This window comes from Orussus abietinus, unplaced genomic scaffold, assembly GCF_000612105.2.
Source record: "Orussus abietinus isolate OABI.00-Male unplaced genomic scaffold, Oabi_2.0 scaffold29, whole genome shotgun sequence".
NCBI lineage: Eukaryota > Metazoa > Arthropoda > Insecta > Hymenoptera > Orussidae > Orussus > Orussus abietinus.
In genome coordinates, this window is record NW_019395567.1 from 719,251 (window position 1) to 743,368 (window position 24,118).

The 24,118-nt window shown below is 42.8% G+C and overlaps 5 protein-coding genes across 10 annotated transcripts; 3 read left to right on the forward strand and 2 right to left on the reverse strand.

Annotated features, from left to right (window-relative positions):
* The first annotated feature begins 2,185 nt into the window (after positions 1-2,185).
* On the forward strand, positions 2,186-5,801 carry LOC105701566 (non-structural maintenance of chromosomes element 3 homolog). Of its 2 annotated transcripts, XM_023433779.1 has the most exons (7): positions 2,188-3,751; positions 4,023-4,230; positions 4,422-4,931; positions 5,019-5,187; positions 5,282-5,376; positions 5,487-5,618; positions 5,693-5,801. In XM_023433779.1, exons 3-7 carry the CDS (start codon positions 4,431-4,433, stop codon positions 5,777-5,779), a joined length of 984 nt encoding a protein of 327 aa, XP_023289547.1. In that variant the 5' UTR covers positions 2,188-3,751; positions 4,023-4,230; positions 4,422-4,430; the 3' UTR covers positions 5,780-5,801. The 2 variants fall into 2 exon arrangements, with proteins under 2 accessions (XP_023289546.1, XP_023289547.1); XM_023433778.1 differs by lacking the exon at positions 4,023-4,230 and having other exon boundaries at positions 2,186-3,751; positions 5,693-5,786.
* Positions 5,802-6,791: 990 nt separating this feature from the next.
* LOC105701542 (slowpoke-binding protein) lies at positions 6,792-12,907 on the forward strand. 4 transcript variants are annotated; one of them, XM_012428379.1, is made up of 10 exons: positions 6,792-6,927; positions 7,149-7,536; positions 10,275-10,444; positions 10,786-11,051; positions 11,142-11,436; positions 11,519-11,610; positions 12,067-12,192; positions 12,265-12,338; positions 12,490-12,543; positions 12,637-12,907. In XM_012428379.1, coding segments are annotated over exons 2-10 (1,410 nt in total). In that variant the 5' UTR covers positions 6,792-6,927; positions 7,149-7,204; the 3' UTR covers positions 12,638-12,907. The 4 variants fall into 4 exon arrangements, with proteins under 4 accessions (XP_012283802.1, XP_023289545.1, XP_012283793.1 ...); XM_023433777.1 differs by having other exon boundaries at positions 12,493-12,543; XM_012428370.2 differs by lacking the exon at positions 12,490-12,543.
* Positions 12,908-13,096: 189 nt separating this feature from the next.
* Positions 13,097-15,510, reverse strand: LOC105701558 (probable histone-binding protein Caf1). The gene is made up of 5 exons (XM_012428401.2): positions 15,355-15,510; positions 14,396-14,894; positions 14,042-14,299; positions 13,657-13,984; positions 13,097-13,573 (listed from the first exon to the last, which is right to left on the reverse strand). The coding sequence occupies exons 1-5, from the start codon at positions 15,371-15,373 to the stop codon at positions 13,394-13,396; spliced, it is 1,284 nt and encodes a 427-aa protein (XP_012283824.1). The 5' UTR covers positions 15,374-15,510; the 3' UTR covers positions 13,097-13,393.
* Positions 15,511-16,043: 533 nt separating this feature from the next.
* LOC105701685 (HIRA-interacting protein 3) lies at positions 16,044-19,208 on the forward strand. 2 transcript variants are annotated; one of them, XM_023433781.1, is made up of 5 exons: positions 16,044-16,324; positions 16,560-17,010; positions 17,233-18,039; positions 18,130-18,376; positions 18,568-19,208. In XM_023433781.1, the coding sequence occupies exons 2-5, from the start codon at positions 16,582-16,584 to the stop codon at positions 18,693-18,695; spliced, it is 1,611 nt and encodes a 536-aa protein (XP_023289549.1). In that variant the 5' UTR covers positions 16,044-16,324; positions 16,560-16,581; the 3' UTR covers positions 18,696-19,208. The 2 variants fall into 2 exon arrangements, with proteins under 2 accessions (XP_023289549.1, XP_012284053.1); XM_012428630.2 differs by having other exon boundaries at positions 16,046-16,324; positions 17,230-18,039.
* On the reverse strand, positions 18,195-23,686 carry LOC105701675. Its single transcript, XM_023433780.1, has 10 exons — positions 23,336-23,686; positions 23,079-23,221; positions 22,800-22,959; positions 22,433-22,637; positions 22,055-22,347; positions 20,599-21,964; positions 20,007-20,530; positions 19,360-19,920; positions 18,477-18,603; positions 18,195-18,291 (listed from the first exon to the last, which is right to left on the reverse strand). Exons 3-8 carry the CDS (start codon positions 22,857-22,859, stop codon positions 19,558-19,560), a joined length of 2,811 nt encoding a protein of 936 aa, XP_023289548.1. The 5' UTR covers positions 22,860-22,959; positions 23,079-23,221; positions 23,336-23,686; the 3' UTR covers positions 18,195-18,291; positions 18,477-18,603; positions 19,360-19,557.
* Between the last annotated feature and the right edge of the window lie 432 nt (positions 23,687-24,118).

The following is a 24,118-nucleotide window of genomic DNA, read 5'->3' on the forward strand; positions in this document are numbered from 1 at the left end:
GGGACGGGCGTGGAAGGAAACGCGAGGGAGCGACGAGGGAACGGGAGGGAGAGATGTACACGTCGGACGAGTGAGGATGAATTAGGTGCCGCCCCACCCTGGCGAACACAAACGCGAACGCGAATGGCAAATGGCGGGTGACAAGGCATCGGCATCTGCGTTTAATTAATGCAGCAGCAACCGGCGTTCGCGATATGCCCGAGGGAGAGCCCACGAGAATGCCAAAGCCGATTGCCGAAGCAGTCGAATCGGTTAGGACGTGTCGCTGTCGCTGCCGATTTCCCGCCCCGAAGTTCGGGAATCACAGACCACGTGACCTCTCAAATTTGCATACCATAGACATACGCCAGCGAAATAGTCCCTCGCCCACAAACGGGATTCCCCATAGACGTACGGTATGGACCGAGCATCTATTGTTGCCACTCTGTCCTCGTAATAAGAAAAGGCAAAACATGTTAGTGCTACTCTCTTTCTATCAGACGGACATTCTCTTCATTGTCGGCAACATTAGATACTCAGTCCATACTATAAGTCTATGGGATTCCCTCGTCCTAGTAGAGACGAGAGGTTAGGACGACGCGCCGACTAACGAGTTCCATAATGAAGAAGTAACTATTCCGAGAACATAATTGTCTCGGTCGGATTTCACCACGGCATAGTGGGGCCGTTAGCTGGGTGTAATTCATGCGCACCGGAACTTTATCCCGATCGGAATACTGAAATTAATAGGCCTCGCCGTATACATTTCTCGACGGCCGTTACCTGCCTCTTACGGAGCTCCGAGCACGTGACCGAACACATGCGCGCGCGGGGTGCGCACAAGCGCAAAAATCCCGCGACTCGATACGCGCCTGGTGGGGTGGGGGACACGGAGGAGATTCTGTATATAGGATTGCGACAGTGCGGCGCCAGTCGGCCAGTCGCTAGTCCGAGGAAGTGGACGGAGGTGGACGGAGGAGCCACCCTAACCTCTCTTTCAAGAGGAAATCCTTCTCAAGGATCCCACACGCGGTAACCGCGCTTGGTATCGAATACTCCGATTATTAGCGTCGCTAAAAAACGAGTATCCGATTAACCGTTACGATTAAGTAACCGCCATTGCGCGCCGGACAAGGAACGAACGCATTACTAGATATTATAACACGTTTTTAACGTCGAACGGCTTTGCAACGCCCGATGTATCTTCTTTAGGAGTTTAAGTTGCGTGTACATGGGGCTTTAAAACGCGATACGCCGTACTCAAGCCATGCGAAAGAAAAGAGGCTCCTTTTCGTGCGGCGTCTTCACGCTGCGCTCCACGGCCCTTATATGGTCACTTGCTGTATAATTCATCGTTGCTCACACAGACGCGTCTGTACACTCGGAGATACATAACCTATACGGAGGCAGACGCACGTAACATGCCCCGCATTAAGTCGCAGTTACATCGGACGCGTAATCAGACGGTTGACCACGGGGGTCCGTATGGCCTGCCTGACACTTTTTATGCCGACGATTGTATGAAACGACCTAAGGGGTTGGAAAAAGGGAGGGTCTCAATGGAGGACTTGCAGATATTGCATCATTTAGTTTCTCCATATTTTGGTATTTTAATGCAATTTAATGCACTGTAAGGAAAAGCTTAGGACGTCGCGCCATTTTCAAGAATCATATCTGAGTCATGCCGCGTGGGGGCTGATATATTTATACAGAGAGATTAAAGCACCGACTCCTTGTTGAATGACTAACGTGTAATTAGGTAATTGCCTTATCTCAAGTATTCCACCTTCATTACACCTCTCGTGTGGCAAGAGCTACAACGCTCGCGGTACGCCGGATGTACCTTAATTCGATAATTATCTCGGGCGCTTACATGTCGAAGCGATCGGTTTCTTTGTTCGCGCGAAGGTGTGGCGTTTATCTTCGAATGGACACTTCTAAGTACCGCGCACATGTTGCGGTAACGGTTAATTACTGTACTTAAGCAACGGGCGCAAATTAATTCCACGGAGGCCGCTCCGCCGCGGACAACTTCTTCCGCGCCATATTTGATTCGTGACTGCAACTTAATGCATGGAAAGTTAACAGGCCCCGAGGTTGCAGAAAAACCGATTCCTTGATAGAAAAATAAATCGCATTCACGGAGAAAATCAATAAGCCGTTGTCATAGTCACATTTACGTGTTTCATGCAGATGACGGTTACGCTAATCGCGGCTTAGAAATTGCACAACGGGGCTCAAACCGTCGAGAAATTGGCTGCTTTTCATTTTCCCTTTTTTGTTTCTGCTTTTATTTCATTACCCCCCTGGTCGAAACCACGGGAAGGGACGAAAAAGAACAAGGAGGTAGGAGCCCAAAAAGAGCAGACATCAGGCGTGAAGTGGCGCGAGGGACCGATTAATTCTTGCGGTCGCGAGAGGTAATCGAGCGAGCTATCCCAGCTTCCAGATTGAACGCTGGACCTCCATTCAGGGTCTCGGACGTTTTTCGTTTTATTTTCATTTTACACGCCGGGCAAATAAGGGTCGCTTTACCCGTTTCCACAATTTTCTGGAAGCCCCTCTGTGAGAAATAAATCCCGGTAGCCAAGGGGGTAGCGAATTAGTCTCGGGTAAAATGTTCCTCCAAACGGGGATCATCGGTCGATCTCGCGGCCGTGTGTATCGATGAACAACAATGGCGACGAGATAGTGCCTAACAGCCCATTGTTCGCGACTCGAAATATTCCCGATGTCGCCAATCTCTGCGGGCCGACTAGAAAAGGAAAATGCAGAGACTGGCGCGAGGGTACGTATTTCCAACGCTACATCGGCGGAGAATCTGTCCTCACGTTGCTCTCTTTGGGACGAGCTCACGAGCTCTCGGTAGATTTGAATTTAGCTGTACAAAACTAGAGACCACGTGCCACCGGCGTCTGGAGAAATATCGGCTCATAACTCATATAATCTTTGAAAAATGTCACGATCCAGATCACTACCGCCAGTTTTACGGATTGACAAAATTATCACGGGCACTCTGGACCATCGTCACGTTGCACAAACGATCGGAAGGTCCCAGAGCATATTTCTCCGTTACCAGAAATAGTTCACTGCATGGTGTAGTGGTATCTATGCGAGGAAAATCCCTCTTTATGCGCAGTTGGCGGCACTAGTCCACGCGTGTGCAGGGATAAGAATAGACAAGCCAGGGGTTTTGAAATACATTGTCATTTAAATTGTACATTCCACTTATAAATTAACTTCTCTTTCTCTTCGATGCATTGCTCATCTTCTTCTTCCTCTTCGATGCTCTGCTCCTCTTCCTGAGGCGAAGCGGCTCCTCGGTGAAGCTGTTAGAGAAGAGAGATTAGTTCGGAGGGAGAATTCTATTGTTATTCCGCCGCGGAATATCTAGAAATAGTCGGGGGAGGAGTAGAGGCCGGCGAGTCGGCGGTCTGGCGCCGCTCGAAGTGCAGGCAGACGGCCAGACAGGTGCGACCGGGTGCGACTGCCTCGCCGCGTCTCGCCTCGCCTCGCCTCGCCTCTCCGTCATCCGAGCTGCTCCCAACACCGAGACGCCGCTCGCCCCGAGACCGACCGCTACCGACAACATTCCTGCAGATTTGGCCGCACATTCCGAACACTGACACACGACGCGTGACACACTGACCACGATTGTATCCAATTGTATCGGTCCGAAAGCGACGCCGCAGCCTCCGAGCGGCGCCACCAGAAGCACTCTGACGTCACCGGGATTAATGCCCCCGGCGACATTACACGCATAAACACTAAGGTAATGCAAATATATACTAAATCAACAACCCTTTATTTTGAGAAAATTAAGTAAACAAGTTTACCACGACTGGAACCGTTGCCGGGTTTAAGTAAGTGGTGGGAACGCAGGCGCGTTCGTGTCTCCCTCTGTGGAGATTTTGCGTAAGTTGATGCGTATAAACAACGGTTGGTAAATAATGGGTTTAGGATTGTTTTAAATTGTTTCGGCGAATGTTAAAGAGCTTTTACCGATGGGTGTGACTTTGCTGGTAACTGAAATTATTCTTTAGTGACATCTAGGGAATGATGGCCGAAACGTTGTGGATTTCTTGAAATATGACAAAGCGAGACATCAAAGTTTACGCGGGAAGTGTAATAGATGTAAACACCTTGGATAAGAATGCTTTTAGCAGTATAAGGCGTAGAACAGAGTGTATAAGGTTATGATAATTCCATTATAAGGCATTGAATAAAAACAGTATTAAATAAGGATAAGTGGTAAGTCGTGCGAGTATTTGAAAGATTCGTTGTCTCTAACCTCTATTGTTTATCCGTATGAACATTTTTCATCGTCTATTTAATTCAGTACTTTGTAATTGCCTGAAATAATCGAGAACTCAATTATCTCAGACAGTAGCTTTGATTTTTGCAAAATGAAAATGTTATATTAATGTAGTTTATATTTGCAGCTTGTAGCTATGTCTCAGAGAAGAACGAGACGCATTCGCAATGCAAGAGCTGTGGATAGCGACGATGATGATTTAGATATAATGCCTCAAGGAAATAGTCAGAATAACCACAATGCGTCTCGACCAAATCAATCTCAGAGAAGCGTACGGAACAATTATCAGCATACATTCAATTATAATGACGATGATAGCGATGACGATATTTCACCCCAAAGATCCCAGACTCGAAGACGAAATGGAACAACCAAAGTTCATCCCTCTACTAGCCAAGCTACTCAAAACGACGATTACGACTTTTCGCTTTCCCAAAGATCACAATCATCCCAAAGAAAAGAAATATCTGAAGAAGAAATGAATCAGTTGGTTAACAAAGTAGTTAGATATTTATTTAAAGCTGATCGCTCTAAACTACCTGTATTGAGAATACATATTATCAAGGAAGTTCTTGAAAACAACAGCAAACACTTTAAGCAAATCATGCTCAATGTGAAAAGTGCTTTGGAGAGTTCTGTAAGCTTTTAATAATTTTATTAAGTTCACTCGTTACAAACTGTTTCTCGGGGCTATGTTTTTCTAACGATATAAATATGAATTCAGGCCATTGGATATAACTTATTGGAATACGAAAGTGGGAAGTATATTATAACGAACAAAGTTGACAATCGTGTGCCTCACATGAATTTTCCACCACAAGACGGTCCAAAACTAGTACTGTTGTATTTTATACTGGCACATATTTTTATGTCAGAGAACGAATGCAAAGAAGGTTCCTCCATTTCCATATTTATGACTTCATTAGTATTTATCTAAGTGACATAGCTCTTTGAGACACTAACGTAATACATTTCTGATGTCCTAAGAGTCGATATGGAAGTTTCTGAAAACGCTGACAATCATCAGAGAGAATCATTTTGAACACGAATACTTCGGTGATGTGTATCGATTAGTCACTGTAGTGAGTATGATACTAAAAATTATTTCTCCGCCTAAACTTCCAAACATTACATCTTGTCACTAAGTACTACTTATCAGTTCCTATTTTTGAAGTAAATATTTCTATTCCAGGAGTTTGTCAAACAACTTTATTTACGTATGACAAAGGTTGAAAACTCCGATCCGCCTACTAATATGTTCAGTTGGGGTGTTCGAGCTGAACATGAAGTGTCAAAGCTCCAAGTGCTGGAATTCGTGACAAGCGTAATTAAAACAATAATTCTAACAATTTAAACAAGATTTATATGTATAATCTCATCGAACATTTATATTTTTAGATCTACAAAAACCGCTCCATTGAGAGCTGGGCGGTGCAGTATCGAGCAGCGCAAGAAAGCGAAAGAGAACGACGTGCAGCCGGATGAAGAAAAGAACTCAAGATCGATTCGAACAAATCGTTAACATTTTTAGTGCCTTTTAAAAAATATATATAAATTTTAATCGCGTTTCGTCTCAATTTCCGCGTCGAGCGGCGATTTCATAGTCTATCTGAAAAAATTGAACGAAAAGGCAAATCGAACATTCAAAATTTTCTTAAGTCGCTCGAGGCGGCCTTAGAAGTGCGCAGAGAGATTAGAAACGTGTGATCTTCGAGTTCACCAGAGGTCAGGGAGATCAGAGGTTTAAACCAAGAGCCATGCTCCAGTTAGGGCGGATTTACCTACATACGTATCTTACGCCACCACGGCATATATTCGGAGAAACTAATATCATATAAAACGGAATCCCACGTCGCGTGTCTGGACTAAATCTGGCAAGCGCGGGGAACACTGCGCTCTTTATCGGCTTTCCCTCCCTATCGAGGCCGCGTATAAAAAAGTCGCCTCAGACAAAGTTTGCTCGTCACATCGCGACGCACAACTTTCGTTAAAAGCATTGTCCCCGATCTCGCCTAATTACGTCACAAACTCGAGCGGAATCACGCGCATTCTGCAGCGCGTAAAACCTACGTTGCGAGCATTCTATGTTCTTTATCGGCTCTCCCGCCTTATCTAGGCCGCGCATAAAAAAACGCTTTGGACAAAGTTTCCTCATCACACCGCGGTGCACAACTTTCGCTCGAAGCTTTTTCCTCCATCTGTTATAATTACGCCGCAAACTGGAGCGGACTCGCGCGCATGTAAAACTGGCGGCGTACGCAGCGGTTCTTCGCGGGCGGTCGTTTCCTCGATGAAAGCCACCCCATCACGGCGCAGCCACGAAATACTTAGAACCCCGTTCAATCTATGTCAGGTCGGGTGTCGGGGGTGCAAGTCGGTGCAAGCGCGGCTCGCATTCAGCCAGTGGGTGACCACCCTCCGGAGTCACCGTCGCGACGCTCCTCGCTCTCTGATGAGGTTCCCGGTCGGAAGCGACCTCGACGTCTAGTGCGGCCTCCTGGTAGTCGAATCCCTGGAGACACCCTGGGGATTCCCTCAAAGCAGCGATGAGTCCCCTCACTCGTGACCAGCGCAGCAGAGGAGGCCCTCGATAAACCTAAGCGACTCCGGGGACCGTTAATTACTCCGGCCAGGTAAATCGGCATACCTGTCCGATTTTTTCTCCCCTAGATGCGATTGTATTTGTTAGTAATTTTGCGATTTTTTATTTTTTAACCATTTGTACTTCAACCAGATAAATCGGCGCAGCTGTGCGATTTTTTCTCCCCGAGAAGAGATACTACTTTATTTGCTAATAATTTTAGTTTTTTGATTTTTTAACCGTTCGTTTGATTTCTGTTAATTGCTTTCCCAGAACCCTTGGGACCAAATCTAGAATCCATCCACTCCTGCGCCTCAGGGGACCCTAAGATGTTCAACCTGTACCAGAACCTGGGCAAGCGAGACGACGAGTGCCCCAGGTCCGATTTCACCGGTCATGACAGATTCTGCCAAGAGCGACCTGGCAACAGGCGAAGACGACGACCTGTCAGCCGCAGGACACAAAGTGCCATCGAATTGGACTCGGAAGCCATCGTCACTGCCAGGGGGGTCCTTCGAAGAGGACGAAGTGCCAGCATCGAAGACGATGATAGCGATGAAGAGAGGGGATATCAACTGACCAATAAAATCGACAATCTCGCCAAGATCCTTTTCAACCGAGTCTCCGCTGCCAGAGGGTGCAGGGATCAGAACGACCTCAGGTGAGAATGAATTTTACTTACTTCAAATCACGGATATACTTTATCACACTTTTTTTATCCGCATTATTCGTATCTCCACTCAGGCATCGTTTCGAGAAATTCACGAGATTGCAGAACTGCATGCCCCAAATCCGAATCAGGTCAGAGGTCGAGGAACATCAGGGGAATTTTAATCACGGCATCCAACCTCTCATTTTAATCACGATTTACATCTGGATTTATTTTTTATTGCGGGAATTGATATAGTAAAGAGATTATTGACGATTTCACTTACTCGGATCGCCCAGATTCCGAGGTGGAGTTATTTCCGGGAGATTCTCGGAGCGCAGGGACAGAATCGGGTCAGAAGCCGGGAATAACAATGGGAATTTAATGAACTTTAATTTGTATATATATATGTCGCCGCAATTAATCTCAGGTTTCAGTCGATCGGATCGACCAGATTCCGGAGTTATTTCCGGGGGCAATCACGGAACAGCGGGGTCGAATTAGGTCGGAAGCTGGGAATAGCGAGTAATGAAATTTTGATTGCCGGTCGCGAGCATTTCGAGAGCCATGTCTACGGCACTCTATTTTCCAATAAAATCACGTCAAAGGGGTGGAAAGCAATTACGACGGCACGAAACAAAGCACCGAATGAAGTACAAGGCTGCAAGCTCTGCCGTGCAATGTGGCCTCATTGTCTAACAGCGCTTTGTCCTCTTCAAGTGGTGTCCCTGCGTTAAGTCGAGTACTTTCCGCCTAGATACCCACTTACACATACTCTCGTAAACTCGTATCGATACCCTCTGAGCACGATTCAACCTCGGGGAAGAGTTAAACATCAATTACCGCATTCGTCGCTTAACAACGTGGCTGGATGTTTTTTAACAGCCCGTTTCTTTTTAAATTTCCATTTTGCTTTGCGCATCTATTGAATCCCTTTGGATCTGCTCCTGTTATCGACATCTATTTAAAATAGAAAATGCAAAATATATTCATATAATCCAATGTCAATTGTTAAGTGGAAATGGATTTTTTGCCTTGGATTTAAAACAGACAATGCAACATCTATATCTGAAATAGGCTAGTGAAACGTGTAAAGTGAATTTCTTTTTTTAATACTGAGATTGAGATCTTGCGTGGTTTAATAAGGAGTTATTATTTAAAACGTAGGTAAAAATTTCATTTATGTCATTTTAGAACACGAGTTAAATATGTTCACTCGAATTTCGGTACCGAGTTGAATTTACACTTGACTCTCACATTGTTGACAAACACGATTTCAGGACATTCGGTGCCTCGCTTTCAGTACAGAAGTGTAAATGGACGAGATTAATCGCAATCACCTAATTTAAGCTTATTGATCATCAATTTTATATGTATAACTTATAGGCGTATTGTTAAGGGTTTCTTTTAAACTAAGACGTAGATGACGATATAACGAATGTTTTGTTGAATTGGACTTTCCATGGAAAGAAACGAAGGCGTCCACAGGAAAGTTAATTCTTCGAGTTACTTCACGGGCTGCGTCGAGAGAAGTTTCAAGACTCTTAAATTTCTAAACTCTCGAAGAAGGTAGAAAATACCGGAATAGCATAAACTGCCGAAAAGAATACTCATCCTTATTAGATTTATTTCGATTCCAATCATTTTCTTGAGTCAGATACGCTGTTGCAAAAACTTGTCACTATTAATTCCGTCGCAAAATCGAGTAAATCATGTTTCAAAAATTCGTTTTCTCAAGTCAGACATCCCGTTGCAAAAAATGGTCACTATTAATTCCGTAGCAAAATCGAGTAAATAATGTTTCAAAAAGTCGTTTCCTCGAGTCAAATATCCCGTTGCAAAAAATACTCAGTATATTAATTCCGTCCCAAAATAGGATAAATCCAAATGTCTAAAATGCATGTTTCAAAATTTCGCTTCTTCGAGTCGGATATCCCGTTGCAAAAAATTGTCACTATTAATTCCGTCGCAAAATCGAGTAAATCATGTTTCAAAAAGTCGTTTCCTCGAGTCAGATATCCCGTTGCAAAAAATGCTCAGTATATTAATTCCGTCCCAATATAGGATAAATCCAAATGTCTGAAATGCATGTTTCAAAATTTCGCTTCTTCGAGTCAGATATCCCGTTACAAAAAATTGTCACAATTAATTCCGTCGCAAAATCGAGTAAATCATGTTTCAAAAATTCGTTTCGTCGAGTCAGGGAGAATGTCTCGTGAAAACTCGGTGGGAAATGAAATCCAGGAAGTTGGTAAAGCCGCGGCAATAACATCATTATGACCGTTTCTTATTGGATGAAACCTTTGCAGTCGTAGAGCGGCTTGGTATGCTAATAACGCAAATCCCCCAAGAAATCCGTGGCTGTTAAGCCTAATATGCTTTCGAGATCGCTCAAGTACCGATTCTCAGGGATTACTAAAGCCGCAAAATAGACCAAGACAAATAGACAATAACAACGAGGACAGGTATCTCTGAAAACTCTTATTCTTGAATTCATACGGACTTTTTTTTTTTTGTCGCACGCGAATAGATTAGCATGCAAAGTGTCGCATTGTTGCGAAGTCGCGTAATTGGTCAATATTTGAAGGTCGTACACGAAAATGTCAATTTCGCGTGCGAATGTTGATCGTATGAACTCGAGAATCGGGTCCCAGATCCCTGGAAATAATTCCAGAAATTACAGTGATTAAACGGGACAAGCTAAATGCCACGTCGAACGTTATTTATTATTTATAACTATTCTCTTGCAGGAATGGCCGCCACCAGTACACGGCACTGGGTAATGGGCCATCGACTTGCGAGGACGTGGGCGAATACGTTGAATTGGAGAAAAGGTCAAGAGACCGAGCTCTGTCAATTTGCCAAGTGTATCTTCAGGGAACGCCTCGCTACACTCTCATCAAACAACTCAACAATGTCGGTAAGCTTAGTCCCTCGAGCCACGAATTTACCCGTCGCTGAAAAATAAATTAAGCATAAAAAACCCCATGCATAAAAATTTCCCACAATTTTCCGGAACGACTTACAAACAAAAAAGAAATGTACTAACGCTAAAGGAAGCAATTTCGAGTATTTATTCCAGTCTAATAAATTCCTTTGGCAAGCTGATGTCGATTTATTAATTTATGAGGCAGTTCCGCTCAAATATTTGCATGGATTTCGAGAATCCCACCTTCGGGAAAAATTGTAACTTAGTTTTGGCGAACTTGTTTGTTGAATATTAAATTACGACGATCCAGTAATTTGTTAACAATTTTCCAGGGTCGAGGGTGGATAAACATTGGTTTGCCGTGAGAGACACGTCGCTAAAAGCCGACCGACTCATGACCCTCGTGCCGTTGAACAGAAATTGTTCGTTAAACATCTGCCCGGCGACCAAAGACATCGTGAACAATCTTTTCCTGGCTCTACAGCATCCCTACATCTGTCCTGTCCTGGACCTGGAGTTCATCGAGTACGAGGGGAAGAATTACGTGATCCTGGTCCAGCCTATAAACCAGGGGAGCTTGAAGGACCTCGTCTATGGGGTAGCCACCCTAAAACATGAATTACTAATTGTTCCCTGACTCATGCTACATCGGTCATTCTCTGTAATTAATAATTATTAATAATTTCAGATCGAGAGGAATTGTTGGAACGAAGACTGGAGCCAAAAGTATGCAGCGCGAGGTAGAGGTCTTCCTCTGCCGCAGATCCAGCAAATGGGCAGGCAAATTTTGGAAGCTTTGGTGTTCCTGAAGGAAAGAGGCTTCCCTGTTGTCACTCATTTGCACTCTGGAAATGTTATCGTCCAAAATGGAGTCGCTCGTTTAGCTGGGCTTGAGAACACTCTGCTTGGGTTTACGAGTCGGATACATCCTGTGGTGACTTCGAGGCTTTCCAATGCTAACTACGTCGACACGATCTGCTTCGGTAAATGAAATAATTATAGACACTTCGAAGATATCAACTACGGGTTATAAATTAATTCTGTATTCTTCACCTTTCAACCCAGGTCACATGTTGTTCGAGATGTGTGCTGGCTTCGAGCTGAACGCGTTCAAACCTACTGCTGTTCATCTCTCTGACATTGAAAAGTACCCACAGGTACGAAAATAGTCTACGGAAGCTCGACTGAGTTTCGCGCCAAGTACCGATAGATACATTCATGCGTGGCTAATTAATTTAGATACTAATTCATCCAGAAAACCGAGGGGTTATTCACTCGGAATTTGATGGAAACGATTTCCTTCTTTTATCAACCGATTGCCTTTGATTTTATACATGGCAATGTTTTCCTGATTTTGCTTGCGATTCCCACGTAATTGTGAGAATTAAAATTCATGATTTCCTGACTGAATACCTCCTCGCAGAAAACACTACGAAGTACTTTTAGAAGTGGTAAGAAACGATAATTTCAAATTTTACGGGCTTGGAAATTGTTTTCCTTGGAAAATCCTCCAAGTTTAGGTAATTAGATGCATTTTCCGGTCTATGCTAAAGTTCCACCGAAGAAACTTCAAAGCATTCTCCGGCACAAATAACTATTTATGTAAATTTAAGGTCGTCGAACTCCTAGGCATGATATTCGGACAATCGGGCAATCGTTACCCCACCATAGAGGAGCTTCTGGTCCATGACCTTTTCCGAAATATCGACCTTCGTGAAATGCGCAGTGCGCCGGTCACTGTAAGTAAATCTAATTTCCTCGACGAATGCTTCAATTACCGTCCCGATGGCGTCACGCACTTTCTGCTCCAGATATTTCGTCCAACTTTAACGCCTTCCATAGTGAATTTACTCGATGGTATCAAGAGACAAAATACGATAAAAAGGTGAGCTTGTCCTTTAACGCGAAGAGAAAAATTCCAAGGATATTTTTACTGATTTTTCAATTGCCAATAGATCCTTATCAATCTTTCTTCTCTTTTAATCTCGCTAATTATCATTTCTCTCAACGCATTGTGGTTCATTTTGCATGCATAGCAGGCACAGATCGAACTCGACGAGTGATGTTTTATTGTCCCGCAGATATCGGTGGTAATAGTTCACTTATTATTCGGACGCACCAAAACGTAGCTGATAAATTTCATTGGTAAACTGTGTGCATAGACTTCACTTATTTGTTTATAGAACGACGAGTGTCGACAGCGGAGACATGATATCGTTGAGGAGTCCTTTGATCGAATACAACGAAGAATGTTCACTTCTTGCTCAAATATACGACGAGCTATCGCAAACGACTATCTAAACTGGGAACAATTATCTCCAACCGTCTAACTTCGAAAGCATACCTTCCACTTTCAAGTGCTAATTAGAATAATTCTCGCTATCATATCCTTAAAGATGTGTAAAGTGATATAGATCTATTGGAAATAAACGAGATGAACCTATTTGAAAGTAACGGGAGCAGTATTTGCATTGCTCCGAAATGAGTATTGTTTTACAGGTCTTCTGTGAAAAAAATAGGTGTTTTATTAAAAACTTATCGATACGCGGTGCGACTTTCTGAAAGTCCCTTTCGAAGAAACAAAGTATATATATATATATGTATATTTATATATGAAAAAGGATGAATTAATAATATTAATAATAGTTACACATAACTGCCGCCTGTATTTATATAAAATTTTTACAGATGCACATCTGTTTCGGGTTTATACGTAACAGTTAAGTATAGACGATACTGGAACAAGTTTCGGAAAAGTTTTACTTTAAAGAAATAGCAGTTAAATGAAGATAATACATTTTCCGTCGACGGTGACGGCTCATCGGTGGCGACGCGGAGACGCGACGGGTGGAAATTTGAATACTCTCTTTCTCGACTGACGTCTGAACGATCGCTTAACAAATCCCAGAATTGAAGTTCTTAATAAATTAAGTTCGCTATCTATGAAGCTCCGGCTTCGAGCTCACTGGCCGGTGTGTCCGGCTCCTCGTCGTTGTAAATGTTCTCCGCCATCTGCCAAACTTGCATTATATTGTCTTCCGAGACTGAGCATATAACCCATGGTTCGTTGGGGTTCCATGAGAAATCACTAATTTTCGCGGTGTGACCTCCGTGGATGAACTAGAAATTTAATAAAATCAATATCTTAGATTAATTTAACCAGACTAGGAGATGAGTGTTATTAACAATCAAGGAGTTATTACCAATAATTCAGGAGGTCCATCTTCAGCATCCTCGCTGGACTGCTCCTCTCCGATCTTGCTAAGATCCCAGACATGCAAACGCCTATCGGTGCCACTGCTAGCTAATATAGTTTCGTTGTGCGGAGACCATTGCACCTGGAAGATCTCATCCTTGTGAGACTCGAACGAGTGCAACTTTAATTTTAAATTCCTCAGGTCCCAGAGAGCTACAGTCTTGTCAGCACTGCCAGTTGCGAGAATGAACTCGGAGTAAGGATTGAAACTTAGACAGTTAACCTCCGCAGTGTGAGCATCGACGGTGTGACTCGGTTTACTAGTATTGTTACATCTGCGAGAACAACAAATTTTAGGGGACCATAATTAATAATACGTAATTGCTACATACCTTGTGTCCCAAATCATGAGTTTCTGGTCATCGGCAACGGAACCGAAGAGAGATTCGTGAAGCAAATGCCAAGCGACGTCTTCTACAACAGCAGTGTGGCCCGTAAAGATGGTCTTAGCATCGATAACTCGATTCTCCTTTGGCGTGGCATTAATGTCCCAAAGGCAAATCGTATGGTCATCCGATGCACTCAGTAAGTAACCGTTTAGATTTGGATTCCAGGAGAGACCGTAGCCTTCTTTCTGATGTCCTCGTAGCCTGGTTATTAATTACAATATTCATTTTTTACCTCCAGTTGGTAAACATTTCGGTTACTTATAACTCAGGAGGGAAAATATTGCAAAAAATATCTACCTAAGGTCTGGATGGCACTCTCCATTTGGATCGGGTTTACTTGGATGTTTAGTATAATCAAAGACCAGCACGTCACTGGAAGGTGTTTTGGTCGCGATGACGCAAGGATTCTGTGGCATATATCGTGCCCTGTTAACTTCCCCCTCGTGATTGATCTTGATTTCGATCTCGATCTTCCCGCTGACAGATCCAAAGCCACCAAATTCTCCCTTTTCGTTATCGTAATGAGACGCGTCAAACTGAGCATCCTCGTTTGGCAGCTGCACGCTCGCGATGAGAAGGTGGTTCTGCTCGTCGGAGGTGTGAGTTCCAAGGATCAGTCGATGTACGGAATAGTCTTTGCCTTCGGGTCTCGTCACGTCCGGCAACCACTGTGCCGTCAACGAAGGCCACTCCAAGGCATGTGTCATAACGAGATCATACAGGAACGGAGTGTTCTTCTTCCATATCTTGTACTCCTCGTTAATGACACGCTCTTCTACTGCATCGTCAAACGTTTCTTAAAGCGAAAAAGAAATATTTAATCAACCACTAGCCATTAATAAGATTCATGTCTCGGTTTCTCCGATAGATACCCATACAAACCGGTGGAAATCATTCGCACTTTAAGTGCCGTCATTAATTAAAGGAATTTGAAAAAGCCGCCATTGTCACGACGTCGCCGCCATAACAAAGTAACCTGTACGATCCGCTGTGTACCCGCACCGGATTTAATCAAGCAAATTAACGGTCTAACATCAAACAAAGCAAAGGAACCCTCCCCATGATAGGAACCCTACATTCCCTAGATCGAGTATAGAACCAAGTATGGGAAACCGTCTTCGGCTGACGCTTAATGAGAAGAGAAACACTGTGCTGCTTATTATAGAGCGACAGACGCATCATTCGAAATGTCTCCTTATTTCGGCCAGCTGGCACGAAAGCTGCGGAGAGGATTTTAGAAGACCCTTGACCCTTACCTCCGTCTTTATCGCCCATTTGTACGTCGAGAGAAGTTCCGAGTCAGAAATCGGCACTCGAGCTACCACCAGATCGTGCCCGCCAAAAAGCTAGCAACAGCCACGAACTGCAAAGAACAGGGTGCCGTCAGAAAACCAGAGCACCAAAATACACGGCCTGCCATTTAACCGGCAATACCTAGACCGCCGACTCCATGGAAAGTTCTCCTACTCAGAAGTTAATACTCAGGAACGGCGCGACAATCGCGATTGTTTTACGTAGAACGATGGGTAAGTAAAATAACGTAAGCTGTTACTAAATATTTTACGCCACGAGTTTTGCACAAGATGTAAATTACTTGACAACGGGACTACATTTTCGATAGCCCTGTATGTATATATGATGAATTTGTAGTCATTTACAGAGATGAGTTGGGAGATTGCGCACGGTCAGGGTGGCGCGATCGAATCCTATGCTGCCCTCTGGTTTTGTACGTGAGCCGCCAACGATGACTGGTAGATGGTACCGCCATCGCGAGTGCGCGAGCTCCTATCAGAAATTCGTTGCGCCGCCCTTGGGGGCAAAAAACGGTGAAAGCTAACGTACGAAACCAGAGGGCAGCACAGGATGCGATCGCATGATCCTGCCCGTGAGCAATCTCCCAACTCATCTCTGTCTCGTATCGACTAATTTCTTGAAATTTCGAAAATTGAAACGAAAACGAAGTGTCTGTAGATGGCGCTGAAACTATTGGAGGGAAAAGTTACCGTAAAAGCGGACTTTTCGACCGTCTTCCTCGATTTCTATCCTGCCGGAACCATTGTTGTGTATATGTTTGCCCGCGCAAACATCGTAAGCCGCTAAAATCACGTTAATTACGTAAATATCAGTAATTCCTGGCTATCTCGGTAAGTAACGATAGCATCAAAGAAGGAAAAAGCTTCGAAGGTGTTTGTCATTGCTGCTGAGATACGTCGTGTGCCGAAACGTGTACGTTTTTCTGTGTTATGTATACTACGACACATGTGAATTAATTTCGCGTGTTTGTGGATACTTGAAAGGTCTCAGATCACGTTATAATACATTAAGGTTTCATTGCCACCGATAATTGCAAACTTCATGAATATTATTATTATTAATCGTATCAGTCCTACTTCAACTCGATTTATGAATGGAACTTGGTAATTATAAAATCCTCGTGTTTACTATTGCCCATACTTTATAGATCTGTAGCCGGATTGATTAAAATGGTTGAGTCGGATCATAGCGATGGGATGGAAGGAGTCTCGAGCAAGCGGCCCCATGAATCCTTTTCAGATGATGAGAAACTCCAATTACCGAAGAAAAGGGCACGCAATTATTCGGATGACGTCGAACTGGTACATGGAAATAAAGATGGAAAGTCTGCTTTGGAAGCGAACGGCAATGCAAACAGCAGCGACGATCACATGAACGATGATGAAAAAGAGCAGAATGGAAAGGAAAGCTCGGACAAACCGGATCAAAGTTCCAAAGTAGAGGATTTGAGAAGCACCGATACCGAGGAATCGCAGGCTTCTAAGTCGGAGGTAGGAGAGAGCGAAGATTCGCAAGAAGCTCCACCAAAAACTGCATCGGGAGCTGATGATGGATATGAAACCCAAAAGAACGAAGCCAACAAGGAAAAGGAAGATCAGGTATAATTTATATGTAACAAGGTATCCTATAACTTGGAAAACAGAATCGGTCCTATTAAGTCAAAGCGGGTGAATTCATTGTAAAACATTAATTCACTCGCCGTTGAGATCTTTTGCTAAGCTTGTGTATACATGATTTAACAGACATTTTCTGTTTCTGAGGAAAGTGTGCATTCATGTACTTTAACTACTAAACATGCTATTTTCTTGTTGATGAAGAAGGATGTTACCAGCTCCGAGAAAATCGCTTCAGAGTCAAGGAAAGAGAGTGCTGACAAATCAGATAACGAAGTGAAGGAAGATTCAAAACACGAGGGAAAACGCAGTAAAGTACGCAAGGACGATTCAGAAGTAGTAGATGGATTGGAACTTTCCGTAGAGTGTGCGAGCGACAAGGAAGCATCGTCCTCTGAGAGCGATAAGGAGAAGGAATTGAAGCCAAGACCTAAAACGATAATTGTCAAAGCACAGCCAAACGACTCCGAGCTGGAAGTCAGTGCATCCGAAGCAGAAAAGTCAGAGTCCGAGGAAAAAGCTGTTACAGAAGAGGAAAGCAAAAATGTTAAACGTAGGAGCACACGAAAGTCTCCGAGTAAGTCGAAACGCTCTAAATCCGAGGACAGTCTGGATGACAAATCAGAGGACGAGGATTATAGCCCTCGTATAAAAAAGAAAGTTAAGAAAACTCCAGCAGCTAAAAAAGCGAACACAGCAAAGGCACCAGAAAAGAAAAGAGGAAGGAAACCAGGCCCAAAAAAGACTACTAAAAATGTGGACAAGGAAAAGTCTGAAAGCGATGATGAAGTGAGCTTGGCAGATAGAACTAAGAAGGTAACACCCAGTAAAGAGGAGGAAGAGAAAAAAGAATCTAAGGAATCCAAGGAATCAAAGGAATTAAAGGAATCAAAGGAATCAAAGGAATCAAAGGAATCAAAGGAATCTAAGAGTGGTTCCGAGGACACTGACGAGGAAGGTAATAGCGATGAGGAGCACAGTACTAGAAATGGGAAGAAAAGTTCACGGGTAAAAGTACGTAACCTTAATTCGTAGTTTAATTTCTAACCCTTACTATACATTTAAAAAATGCTGTAATTAATTCATGTTAATTCTTGCTCTTAGGGTAGCAGCGCCAAAGTACAAATGTTGCGAAAGTATTTAAGGGCTGCTGGTGTATCTCACATGAGCTACCAAACTCAATTCTCAGCATGTAAAACGGACATTAAACGTGTGGCTCTCCTTAAGGAGCTGCTGGAGAAAAATGGGGTCGTCGGTAGACCAACCCTGGAAAAATGCAAAAAAGCAAAGGAGGCTAATGCAAGGTTGAAGGAAGTCGCCGAACTCGATACCAAGAATATTATATCCGAAGGTTTCTACATTTCATTGAACATACATCAGCACTCTAAATAACAACATATTTGCCCTTGTTTACGCTATACATATTTCCGATCTCGAAGAGAATAGTTTACCTTAGAGCCCTTCAACTGTGATAGATCGGAGTTGACAGCTGTGTCCTTGAGGCCATGTTTTCCTGTCTTATTAATAGAGAAACATTTCCAGGTCGCGTGACGCGAGCTCGTCGAGGCATGGAGTCTGCTAAAAAGACAACACTCAATGAGAGCCCACCTCGAGAAACGCGCAACTCCTACAGCCGAGTTCAAAAAATTATTGACAGCGATTCGGAATAAGACCACAGAGTGATGGAGACCCAGCACAAACTTCAAACCTTCAAAGAAATTCTATATCCTTTTGACAAGGATCGCTTAATGCAACTAGTGTTTGAATTGGTTACACGTTGTGTAACACTGATTGATTTGATCAAGACACTTTATTTAAGTTTCTGTTTTAATGTTATGCTTTATACGATTTTACATGATTTTCATATTGACCGCCTAAGAAGGACCGTCTAGAAATGTCTGGGACTCTGCTATATGTATAGAACCTCAGTGGTGTTCGGTGCTTCTATCTTTAGTCTTTTACTTTACGTTGAAACAAAAGCAACATTGATATTACGCAATATTTGTATCGATACGTATCTAAGAATGAGAATTGTTATATAAACAACTTACGAGAGAGACTAGGCTTACTATTATCGTACATGTCACCATTTACTACAAAATAAAGTCGTTTACACGTAATAGTATGTATAGTTGTACCGAGCATGAAGACATGAAAGTACAATATTTTGTTAAAAAAAAGTATACATGTAGTTGAATGCCGTCTTTTCATAAGGCCACCGTGTATAAAATATTTCAAATCACATATTTATTCACGCTCAGAATAACATTTGATTTAAACAGTAGATATAAAAAATATATCTTGGCACTTATCAATTGGAATTCTGTTTCGTACTAGCATGGAAGACATTTCTGTTCAGCTCGATGCTTTACACGTGTACATCGAAGAAGGTATTCTGAGCATGCCGTAGGAACTTTAGATACAAACTGTGATGTCGAGCCGGAAAAACGTACCGCAGTTTAAAGTTTTATAGCGCCATAAATACTTGATAATATAGGTATAATCAGCCTTGCGAGAAATATGCGACGTGAGTTATCGCGGCTTTTCGCTCATAAATTGTCCGACGCATTCTTTACTGCAAAAGGGTTTCTCTTCCCTGATTGTCATTTTACCATTGAGAAGGCTTTTCTTACAGACAAAGCAGCAGAAACATTCAGGCACTGCATGGAAATCCAGGTTCTTTACAGCGACACCTTGCTGATGGGCTTCGATGATGTTTCTGCATGTGTTGCAGGTCTTGGCATAAGTCTTTTGATAGCAAAGAAGGCAAAGTGGACGGTCGTTTTCGGAAATGTACTGTTGACCAGCTAAAGGCACATCGCAGTCCCAGCAACAAAAATGCTTCACATGGTAGTTGTGTCCCTCCGCTACTGTGTATTCTCTCACAAAGATTAACTAAAAATTGTAAACAGTACGTATAATAATTTTATCTCTTTGCAATACATGCCATTCACGGAATAATCATTTAACGATAAGGTTACCTCATCACAGGCGAAGCATCTTGGTATCTCCAAAAGGCTGGCGAGGTCCCTTCCGCAGTACAGTTTTCCTTTGTAGTAGAAATAGACCAGATCTACAAGAAGTTCGTTGCAGGTGGAACAGACGAAGCACCCTGGATGCCAAACTGAGTTTTTAGCTTTCTCCGCAGTGACCACAACGTCACCGATGTGAATGGACTCTTGACATCGGTGACACTTTTGTGTCGGAGCCATCCCCACTGACAATTCCTCCATCGCTCCTCTCAATCGATCAATGTTTGCAGGATTTTGCACAATTTGCGGAGTTCCGATCACACCCTCAGGAAATACTGGATTCCGTAAATCCTCGGAATGAATGACGGTCGAATGAACTGGTTGATAATTCAGCTCTGCTTGATGTCGATAGGGTAAGGATTGATGAGCCTGGTGAATTTCTGCATCGCTGTAAGCATTGTCTAAGGGTTCCCCATGGATCGACGAATTCGCCTTCTCTGAACTTCCCGTCAGTGCAGCAGCTTGTGAACATTCTGAAATTAGTAATAATTACGTACTCGTGTTTTATTACCAGACCGTGATGTGATTTATTCGTTCTCACCTGGATGAATGGCTTCATCTTTATTAACATCTGCTGTAATTGTCTCTTTTCCCAAAGAAGCATAAGGCGAATTTGGCTCGATAAGGTGTCCTTTCTGATCTCTGAATAAATCTTTGTTCCCATCACTTCCACATCCCATTGTCCCTGAGAGTTTATCATCCTCCGTACTATGTCCTTTCTTTGAATCCAGAGGAGTCGAGTAACAATGGTTGAGTCCATACAAAGACTCTCCCATTGCAATGTCACCAGAAGAATTCCGCATAGCTGCGATAATAGCTACCTGTTCAATTTCTTTATCCACTTTAACGGGAGAACACTTTTCAGCTGTATTGCTGAATAAACTTCGAGGCACCGTATTTCTTGTACTGTTCGATTCAAGATCCTGGGCTTTCGCAAGGCGCATTCTTATGGGGTCATCCTTGCTGTACTTTGATCGAAGTTGTTCCTGTATGAACATTAACTTATCTTTGCCCAAAGTACTTCCTACTATGTCACTGGCATTTACAGCACTTGGAGGAAGCAAAGCTTCCGATAACATTAATTCAGCTGATCGAGAGTACTCTTGGTTTAAATCGTCTTCTGTGAATAGAGAGTAACCAACCGAGGAAATATTAGCTACGTTTTCTGGCACAATTCCGTGATTGTCCGTTGAAGATTCTGCTAACTCAGTATTTATTGGCACACTTTGACTCGGGTAGCTACTTTTGGGAGGATACTGTTTGTTGCGAAGAAATTTTTCTTCGGGATGAACATCCGAAGGCAAGCTTGCACTCGATGCAGATGATCGAGATGGAAGACTGTGCGAATGAGAAGGCAGTGGAGTATAAACTGCTCCTTCTTCGTGATACAATTTAGGATTTTGAACGACTGATTCTATCATGCCTTCTGCCTGTGGAGTTCCATAACGTAACTGATGATTTCCTGTTCTTGGTGGAGTCTGCGTCCCCTGAGTTTCCATTTGATTTAGGTGTTTCGATACGGAAGGAGAAGAAGTAAGTCTGTTTGGAGACGCAAACTGCTGATTCAGGGTATCCACTAACTTTGACTCCATTCTTTGACCACTGTTCGAAATTTTATCAAGAGTTGGATGGTATTGACCTAATCGCAATTTTTCTCCACTTGCACACTCTCCGATCTCACCATGAACAGTTTCAACTTTTACTGGAGTAGCATGTGATTCTCGATTCTGTTCAAGTAGTGGAGATTTCAACGTAGGCACTTTTGGAAGAAAACTGCTCGGCGTTCGAAGGTTAGCTCTTTGCCCTCCTATGGGGGAATTTGCTTTGTGGTGAGGACTAAATCTTTGCATGTCCGTTGCATTAATAGGTGTCATCAGAGGTTGTACAAACGGTCTTGCACCCATTATCTAAATAATGTATCAAAAAGAATAAGTTATTTTTGTTTCGCTACTTTGGCAAAGAAAAGATTTAATTGAATACAAAATGTGATAACTTACTTTAGTCACTTTCCCCTGTCCGACGTATTTCTTCAAATTCTCCAAATATTTTTCAAACTGTTTCTTCTCTTGTTCACTAAGTTCATCGCAAGACTTATGATCTATATCGTGAAGCGGCAGCTGTTTCTGAAGTTGCTGTCTCCTAAGTACAGCACCAGGCGAATCCTTTATCGGCAGTTTCTCCACAGGCAGTGCTTTCATGTAATCCGCAGCAAGCTCCTTTGTAGTGTTTGGCGGTATCCAGTCGAAAGGCATTTCATGTGCAGCTTGTTTTTTATTATCCAATCGTAAAACTGACAAACAAAAATGTTCAATTCTCTCTACTGTCAAGATTACCATAAAACCTCCCAACAATTCCCAGCATATCTTCAAACTTACCGACTCTCCCTTTCTTCCTAGGCGTTCCCGAAGGTCCAAACAATATATCAAACTGCGGGAAATCATCATCGTTGACATCGTGATCGTCTCGGCTACACTTACAACTCTTGCAGATCTTCCTCCAGAAATGAAGATCCAGCCCCGGGCATCCACCCTGACAAACCAAGCAGGGAGACCCAGCTCCTGCCTCGTGAGCTAACCGTGGCTACGACATAGAACGCAATCTCAATTCTTTTTCCAATTACCTTAACATACACAAGCACCAAAGACGCAGTCTCATCGAATCATGTAATCGCTGCATATTCAACGTTACACTTTGGTATTTTTATTTACCTGACTGCACTAATTATATATGAATTAAACTCACCTTTCTCTTGCGATTTTCCAGCTCGATCATCCATTTCGGTCGATCGTCGACTTCTTCCATTTCTTTTGCTTTGTCAACGCGCGCAACGCTTACAGGTTATTTCACTTGTAACAGGTGGTTGCCGACAATTGAGGCTGTTGACAAACGTTGAGGAATCCATCTACAAAGAGCTGCCGATACGATGTCACGCCCTTCGATCATTTACGAGGTGAATCAACTTCTCTGACTCATCTAGGGTCCCAACGCGAGCGTGCAAGAAACGTGTCGTGATGTACTCACCAACACACGTAATTCTATAACAATGTGCATGCCGAATCGCCTTGTTGCAACATTGCATGAACCTGAATGCCATTCTTTGCTCTTTTGGGCCTCAACGCTTCATTTCCATTGTTAAAAAAGGCGTTGCAAGCAGAATGTTTCACCTAAAAACGGTGAATGAAATAGATCTCATGGATAAAAATGGCGCGAAGCAAAGCAAACGGATGGAAATAATTATAAAATGACGGAAAATTACTGGTACTTTTTCGGGAACTTACGAGTATATAGATAAATATATTTACGAATGAGAAACTACATTTCTAAGTCCAAATACAACATCAACGTTGATAATAACATAGGTAAAAGTAGGGAAAGCGTTTGTACATGATCGTTAGATTTTTCTGATTAATGGACGTCAAGAGAGAGCTTATTTTTTATCGGGGATTTTTTTAAGATACTCTAGAATTTAATAAGCTACTTGGTGGTTCAAACTTTACATTGGATGATTTATATCTACGCGTAATCGATGCGATTGACCAGGACTTGAGTCTATCGGGGGAACCTAACCTCAAATTTTGCTGACCTTCCGAAGTTTCGGGAAGATCAGCTGAGAATTCCTGATTATTTGACAAAAATTCGATGTAATGTTCTTGTGATTGTAACAGCAGTAAAAAGTATATGGAATGCATTAGTGAAGCATTCATAATAAATATCGATTATAAATCTACTCATAAATTCTCAAGAAGTTCTTTATAAAATGATATACATGATACGGTGATTTTATTTGCTACGTTCTCTGACTTAATTTTAACCGAGAATCATCGAACTCTGGGACGAATTTGCATTGTCATTTAAAATCTTCCTTGGTAAGTAAACGGCATAAAAAAAGAATCTAGCAAGTGCAACGATAACTCCGAAAAGCAGTGTCGAAATTTTCCAAGCAGATATGCTCGGCATCGTTCAAAGAATGCCAAAGGAATTTCCTCGATACGATCTAAAAACCCTTAATAAATCTTGTTCGCTTGATTTTTATGTGCTTTTATATTCCCAGGTACATTTTC

What these genes read in the sequence shown, in the direction of transcription:
- LOC105701566 (XM_023433778.1), top strand. Translation starts at nt 4,431, where the DNA reads ATGTCTCAGAGAAGAACGAGACGCATTCGCAATGCAAGAGCTGTGGAT. An exon ending in AAAGTGCTTTGGAGAGTTCT is followed by an intron (nt 4,932 to 5,018) that starts GTAAGCTTTTAA and finishes ATATGAATTCAG; the next exon opens with GCCATTGGATATAACTTATT. An exon ending in TGTATCGATTAGTCACTGTA is followed by an intron (nt 5,377 to 5,486) that starts GTGAGTATGATA and finishes TTTCTATTCCAG; the next exon opens with GAGTTTGTCAAACAACTTTA.
- LOC105701542 (XM_012428370.2), top strand. Translation starts at nt 7,205, where the DNA reads ATGTTCAACCTGTACCAGAACCTGGGCAAGCGAGACGACGAGTGCCCC. An exon ending in AGGGATCAGAACGACCTCAG is followed by an intron (nt 7,537 to 10,274) that starts GTGAGAATGAAT and finishes ATTCTCTTGCAG; the next exon opens with GAATGGCCGCCACCAGTACA. An exon ending in TGAAGGACCTCGTCTATGGG is followed by an intron (nt 11,052 to 11,141) that starts GTAGCCACCCTA and finishes TAATAATTTCAG; the next exon opens with ATCGAGAGGAATTGTTGGAA.
- LOC105701558 (XM_012428401.2), bottom strand. An exon ending in GAGTGCCATCCAGACCTTAG is followed by an intron (nt 14,300 to 14,395) that starts GTAGATATTTTT and finishes ATTAATAACCAG; the next exon opens with GCTACGAGGACATCAGAAAG. An exon ending in ATGGACCTCCTGAATTATTG is followed by an intron (nt 13,574 to 13,656) that starts GTAATAACTCCT and finishes TTAAATTTCTAG; the next exon opens with TTCATCCACGGAGGTCACAC.
- LOC105701685 (XM_012428630.2), top strand. Translation starts at nt 16,582, where the DNA reads ATGGTTGAGTCGGATCATAGCGATGGGATGGAAGGAGTCTCGAGCAAG. An exon ending in AGAAAAGTTCACGGGTAAAA is followed by an intron (nt 18,040 to 18,129) that starts GTACGTAACCTT and finishes TCTTGCTCTTAG; the next exon opens with GGTAGCAGCGCCAAAGTACA. An exon ending in CAAGAATATTATATCCGAAG is followed by an intron (nt 18,377 to 18,567) that starts GTTTCTACATTT and finishes AAACATTTCCAG; the next exon opens with GTCGCGTGACGCGAGCTCGT.
- LOC105701675 (XM_023433780.1), bottom strand. Translation starts at nt 22,859, where the DNA reads ATGGAAGAAGTCGACGATCGACCGAAATGGATGATCGAGCTGGAAAAT. An exon ending in TGGAAAATCGCAAGAGAAAG is followed by an intron (nt 22,638 to 22,799) that starts GTGAGTTTAATT and finishes TCTATGTCGTAG; the next exon opens with CCACGGTTAGCTCACGAGGC. An exon ending in TAGGAAGAAAGGGAGAGTCG is followed by an intron (nt 22,348 to 22,432) that starts GTAAGTTTGAAG and finishes TTTGTTTGTCAG; the next exon opens with TTTTACGATTGGATAATAAA.